General features: G+C 44.8%; 1 protein-coding gene across 1 annotated transcript; it reads right to left on the reverse strand.

Annotated features, from left to right (window-relative positions):
* Positions 1-4815: 4815 nt before the first annotated feature.
* LOC121971949 (aquaporin PIP2-5) lies at positions 4816-6176 on the reverse strand. The gene is made up of 3 exons (XM_042523490.1): positions 5480-6176; positions 5240-5380; positions 4816-5132 (listed from the first exon to the last, which is right to left on the reverse strand). The coding sequence occupies exons 1-3, from the start codon at positions 6083-6085 to the stop codon at positions 5025-5027; spliced, it is 855 nt and encodes a 284-aa protein (XP_042379424.1). The 5' UTR covers positions 6086-6176; the 3' UTR covers positions 4816-5024.
* Between the last annotated feature and the right edge of the window lie 357 nt (positions 6177-6533).

The following is a 6533-nucleotide window of genomic DNA, read 5'->3' on the forward strand; positions in this document are numbered from 1 at the left end:
TGATGCATCGCCAAAGCAGGAGAAGTTTCATGCGAGACATTAGGAAACTCAAGTCAGTTTTGGAGATTTCTCCAACGGCCACACTAGCAAAAAGATTCATCCCATTATCAGCTTCAATGGTAGGAGGTGTACTAGTTTTAGAATATTCGATGCAGCTTTCAATCAAGGCATTAATAGACAGAAGAGAACTTGTCCTAGGATCAGTAGAGGATATTCCCTTATCATTTCTAGGTGATGAACATGTAGCTCTAGCAAACTCTAAATTCTTCTCGATTTCCTTACCACTGTTGAGGTGTGATTCATCAACACCAGGTGAACTTTTGCATCCTTCCCCATCTCTAACCTCTTGCGTTCAAGCGGAAGTCCTCCGGGTCAAATTCCTCCTCAACATTATTTTTGAATTCATCCAAGTCATCTCAAGTGTCGAAGCTACCATCCTCCATAGAGACCTAATCATCCTTGGAACAAAGTTTGAGTGTATCCAAAGGGAAGAAAATGATTCTTCATTTTTTTAATCTTCTCCCAATCTTTGATCTTGGTTTTGCCATGTCTATCTAGTGAGCGTTGTAAGTGCTCCCACCATGCAGATGCTCGACTCTTGAGTCTGATAGCAATTAGCTTTACCTTCATTTGATCTAGATCTTACTTAAGTCGAATATCCATTCTACTTCGTTGATCTAATCAACGAAGTTCTCTGCTTGTAACGTACTAGAAAATTTGGACAGATCAACCCAAAAACCAAGGTCTCCATAAGGCTCCTCTCGATCAATGCATTCCTATTATGTAGCCTGATGGTGATACGAGTTCTCGAAGATAGACTCGGAATCATGATCTTACGATCTCAGAATGAACCGAAGCACCCCCAATGCCTTGTAAAAGAAAGGTTCGACCACAACTCTCATCATCCATTCTCTTACAAGCTTCAACTTGATTCTACTACGTCGTCTCCTTACAACTATCGTGTTGCGACCCTACTATGCCGAATTTACTCTAGAACAAAGTTCTATAGCAAGAACTATAACGACAGTGAGCTTCTAGTGTCTATAAAATTTAACTGTTAAATTAATATTATTCTTGAATAGAAAAGTGCAGGTTGTTACACTTTCTTCATCCGTCATTTGATATCTCTATCCTAAGATTCTTCAGAAGATAATTTAGTGGACTGTCCATCAGAAATGTCCCAAGGGACGTGAGCCTTGGAGTAGTGGTTGTTGGACTGCAAATCAAGTAATTTACCATGTGTTGTTTTTCTTTTTTGTCTTACTTTATTTTCTTCCGCTACACACTCAATTTTCGATAAATGATTTTAAAAATGGTATCAGAACCAAGTTCGCTCAATTTTTGTGCACCCACAAACTTGAGCAAAATCTATTTCTTTTTCAAATATTTTTTTGAGTATTTTTTGTTTAATTACTTCTTTTATATTGTGCGGCTTACTCCAAGACTAAATCTTGGAAACTTCTCTTACATTTTAGAAGTAAGAGAAGTACAAACAGTCCTGTGTATTTGTCCTAGCTAAGTTTAAAAGTAAGAGAAATGTTAAATTTATTTGCAGGCTATTTATCCCCCCCCCCCCCCTAGTCGGCCGCCAACGATCCAACATTGTGCAGCAATTTGACGAGGCGGTCTTCCTTGCTCAGTCGCTTAGCAATTGTCTTGGGCGTATTGTTGGCAATCTTGGGTATGATGCGTCTTGGTGCAGTGATAAGTACAGAAGGTGGGTATCCAACGGCGGGGCTCCGCAAAAGAGGTTTGCGCCACTTCCACGTGTTTCACTATCTTTCCTTCTCGAGCTGCAAGGAGAGGATTCGTTCGAGGCTCTTTGTGATGCAGATGCGGTGGAGGAGCCTTCCACTCGGCTTGGAAGGAGGGAGTTTGAATAGACGTTTCATTCTTCCGAGCGACTTGCGCATTTTCCACATTGATGTATTTGACAATCCGCCTGAATAAGCTATTGAAGTCCTTAGGTGGCTTTCTTATCAAGGAAAAAAAATCTCCAGCTTTGAGTCCTTGACATTCACCAATATTTCAGAGGTGGAAGAGGAAATATCCATGCTCCCCTGATCGAACCACTTTATCTATGCCTTCAAAGATTCCTTTTCCCCTTGCTTGAGGGTGAACAGGATCAAGTTGATTTTATGGTACTTTCGGCTGCTAGCAAAATGATGCAAGAAGACTCTCTTAAAATCTTTAAAGCAAGTAATGGAACCATCAAGAAGCCAGTCGAACCACCTTTGTGCTGGGCCGGATAGGGTGGTTAAAGACTCTCAGTACTTGACTCCATCCATGTACTAATAAAATAGAACGACATTCTCGAAATGTCGAAGATGGTCTTCAGGATCAATGGAGCCTCCAAATTTTCTGACCGACGAGGTCGGATATGCTTGGGTAATTTGTCTTCAAGAATCTCCTGACTGAAGGGCACACTTAACTTTATGGGAGAATCATTAGCGATAGGGGCCTTTCCTCACCTAAGATCATGGGGAGGTGAATCCGTAGTAGAAGAGGCTTGGGACCGATAGACTTTGGTTGAGTCCTCCACATGTATTCATAACAAAACCTTGGGGAACTCCTCTTTTTGCCTTGGCTTGGATCTTCTGTCGGTGTCTTGCGACTCTTCAGATGATTCTACTGGTGCCTTTGAGAGGGGTGACTCAGTTGCTTATTGCTTTTGCACCAACACTTGTGCTTTGTTCATGATCAATAGATCTAAATCTTCTTGCAACAAACGGTTGTAAACTTATTGGCGTCGTACATCCTCACGTTCCAGATCAGGTGGAGAGGTTCCCACAAAAAATATCAAATTTGATCCTGTCTAGAAACAATGAGTCATGGAGTGCCGGTGAGCTGGCCCAGAGATTGGATGAGAGACAAATTTTCCTTGAAGAACTCCAAGAGTCGCTTGCAAATATCAGCAAAGGGAGAAAGAAAATCGTCAGTAAGCAGGTCAAGGAGATCCGTTGCACAGCTACTCCGACGATTAAGTCAAGAACAGAGGAAATGAATTGGTGGCGTAAACGAAAGAAGTGTGAGAAGAGGCATGCGCGTACTTGTACCTGTAGAGAAGGACCCCCTTTCATAATGCATCTCACAATTCCCGTATTTAATGAGGTACCATCTCACTGTCAGACAATCTATCTCATCACCATACTTCCATTGTATCTAGTAGTCACATCGTGAGTATGAGGAAGATGTATTGCGAATTTATACACAGATATGATTTTCTGACTCTCTGACAAACTCATGTGCTATATTGATGATGAAATGAGATCGTGGATGAAGAGGCATATGAGGCTTCTAGTTGCAAGATGGGCCCAACATAGGGGGTCCACTTTCTCAGGAGGCCTAAATGGGTTGTGATAGTATTCTGAGGGGGAGCGGAGTCTTAAAAGCAACTAGCAAACTACAATGCTGGCCTCCTGAGAGCATATTCGATCGGCGGTAACCGATGGAGAGAGAACAGGGAACAGAGTCCCGTAGGTGTCCGGTAGAACCAGAGAGTGGGGCCCTTTGAGAGACTGTCCAATTGACAGTAGCCGATCGGGAGAGAACGGGAAGCAGGGCCCCGTGAGTGCCCGATAGAGAGAAGGAGAGTTGGACTTGTCGAGACTTCCTGTTGTCTAGCATATGGTTAACGTTGATCTATCGAAACTTCCTCGTTGTCTAACATCTGATCAACCTTGCATGCTAGGACATCATCGTTGCTTGGCGTCTGTCAACCTTGATATGCCGGGGTTTCACGCCTCATACCAACTTCATATTGGACTTCCAATCACCAAATGTGTTTGGTCAACTATAACTCACTTGAACTTTTCGTCTTATGTTAATTATCTTTATGTTGGACTTTCAATCGTCAAGTGTCTAGTCAACCATGAACTACTTAGACTTTTCCACAGTCAAATATTCGATTAATCTTGACCCACTTGACTTTTCTTCAACCAACTAACATATTGATCTACTATCAAATATCCGATCAACTTTGATCTATTTGATGTCTAACTCGACTAACTTAGATATTGATCAAATATTGAAACCCCAACTTGAGTCAACTTCAGCTTGGTCAACATGGTCATACTTTGATCAATAGTTGATTGCATCAACAGACTTGGGGTCTTTTATCAGGGTCCGACTTGACCTGAACAACCTAAACTCTGTTTGTTTGGATATGAGCTCAGCTTGACTTGACTCCAGCTTGACTCGACTTGATTTGAGTTCATGCATCTTGATTTTGATTTCCAACTCAGTTTGACTTTTTACTTGACTATGATATATGGCTTACTCCACCATATCCAAGGCCCAAAGGTGTGTGTTTGTTTGTCATACTTTCTAACATAGTGCCGAGTTGTTAATTTTCTTCTTCGCATATACGAACCTACTAGGATTTATGGTTGAAGGCTTTATGGCCAAGATGCTCCCAAGGTGAGATGCACTCCCCTATCCTTGGGTCAAGGTTCGAACATATAATGGCCGATCTCCTAAGACTTCAAAACTCGATACTCTCGCCATGGTTGTTCAATTTGAGGTAGTAGTCGCCTCCAAAGTGTAGCCGAGTAAAAACCCATTATAAGCCCAGACTATATAATGGCATTGGAGCTAGATTCTCAAGAGATTCAACATGTAAAAACCCATTATAAGCCCAGACTAGTCCTTTCAAATATAAGAGAGTGCTAATATAGCTTAAGTCAAGTAGCTACTAGGCTCGAGCTATATAGCGAATGGGATTGAGGTTGAGCGGACTAAAAAGATTTTGATAAACAACACGAGCCACAAATAGACTCACATCTTAAGCTCGATAACTCCCTTTGAGAGAAAATATTTACCAAGTTAAGAATTAAAAAGCTTAATTATGCAGAGCCAGAAAGATAATACACCTGAGGCATAAGATACAATCACCATGCATCAACCACAACAAGAGAAGGGAGGGCACTAGTTAAGCAATCCCTCTGATCACACTGGCCTTTTTTAATCTACAATTGCCACTGACTGATCATTAATTATTCTCCTTACCATGCCCTAATTGATCATCAACTCCTGAAGGAACCCAAAGCCTTGACAGCTCCTGCTCTCAGAATGTACTGGTGGTAGCCTGCTGCGATGGCAGCACCGATGAAAGGCCCCACCCAGAAGATCCACTGCTCCAACGTAACGAGATCATTCATAAGATCATCCAGGCCTTAGCTTGACTAATTACTGATAATATTGCTACGATTTAAGAGCTGAAGCTCGATTAATTAATTACCTGGTCATCCCAGGCTTTGTCGTTGTTGTAGATGACAGCAGCTCCGAAGCTCCTCGCCGGATTGATCCCAGTTCCGGTGACGGGAATTGTGGCCAGATGCACCATGAAAACTGCAAACCCAATCGGCAACGGAGCCAGAACCTGATCATTCGTGCGCGTATGGTTTACAGTGATCACATTAGACGAATTCAGTGTCGAATTTATTCAGCGTAAGATCTTCGATCGATTTTGCTACTGTACCGGGACGTGAGAGTCGCGGGCGTTGCGCTTGGGGTCGGTGGCGGCGAAGACGGTGTAGACGAGGACGAACGTGCCGATGATCTCTGCGCCGAGGCCAGTGCCCTTGGAGTAGCCGCCGCTGAGCTCGTTGGCGCCGCCGCCGTAGCGGACGAAGAAGGCTCTTTGGAAGCCCTTGACGAGCCCCACGCCGCAGATGGCCCCCAGGCACTGCGCGATCATGTAGAGCAGCGCGCGGACGAGGGTCACCTTCCGCGCCAGGAACAGCCCGAACGTCACCGCCGGATTGATGTGGCCGCCGGAGATGCCGGCGGTGCAGTATACCAGGATGAAGATCATGCCTCCGAAGGCCCACGCGATGCCGAGGATGCCGACGCCGCCGCAGGCGGCGTCGGCGCCGTTGACGGTGCTGTCCGACTGGTGCTTGTAGCCGATGACGGTCGCGACCGTCACGTACAGGAACAGCAGGGTGGCGACGAACTCGGCGATGACGGCGCGGTACAAGGACCATTTCCCCAGCTCCTCGGCGTCGACGAGGGGCTCCGGCGGAGGGTCAGTATAGTCCTTGGCGCCGTAGTCTCCCGCCGCTGCTTCCGTGTCCTTCCCCATTGTTAACTACCTCCGAGAGAAGAGAAGAAGAGATCGAGCAGATGATCAGTGGCGATGGCTGAAGAAGTGGAATCGTATAAATACGAATTCGATCGAGGAAAGTGGAGAGGGCGGGGTGGAGTTTTACCTGAATTATTTGCCGCCCAAAATAATTATTTAATCGCCAAAATTATAATTCACAAAAAATAATTATTTAATCGCAAATGGCAGGCAGACTTACTTAATTTAAGCCGCAGCGCGAATTGTAGCGCGCCACGTGGTCGATTAGTATCCATTAGTTGAGCGCTGATGACCGACAGTTTTAAATAGAACTCGGGGATGATGATCGGACGGCGGGCGATCCTTTGGCGGTCGCGTACGGCGGTGATGGACGCATGCGAGCGGCGACTTTGGGAACCACCCGCCTGCGTCAGCGGTCGCTTTCGGCCGAAAAAGAAATGCTGTGGGG

The sequence above is a fragment of the Zingiber officinale genome, chromosome 4A, assembly GCF_018446385.1.
Source record: "Zingiber officinale cultivar Zhangliang chromosome 4A, Zo_v1.1, whole genome shotgun sequence".
Lineage (NCBI taxonomy): Eukaryota > Viridiplantae > Streptophyta > Magnoliopsida > Zingiberales > Zingiberaceae > Zingiber > Zingiber officinale.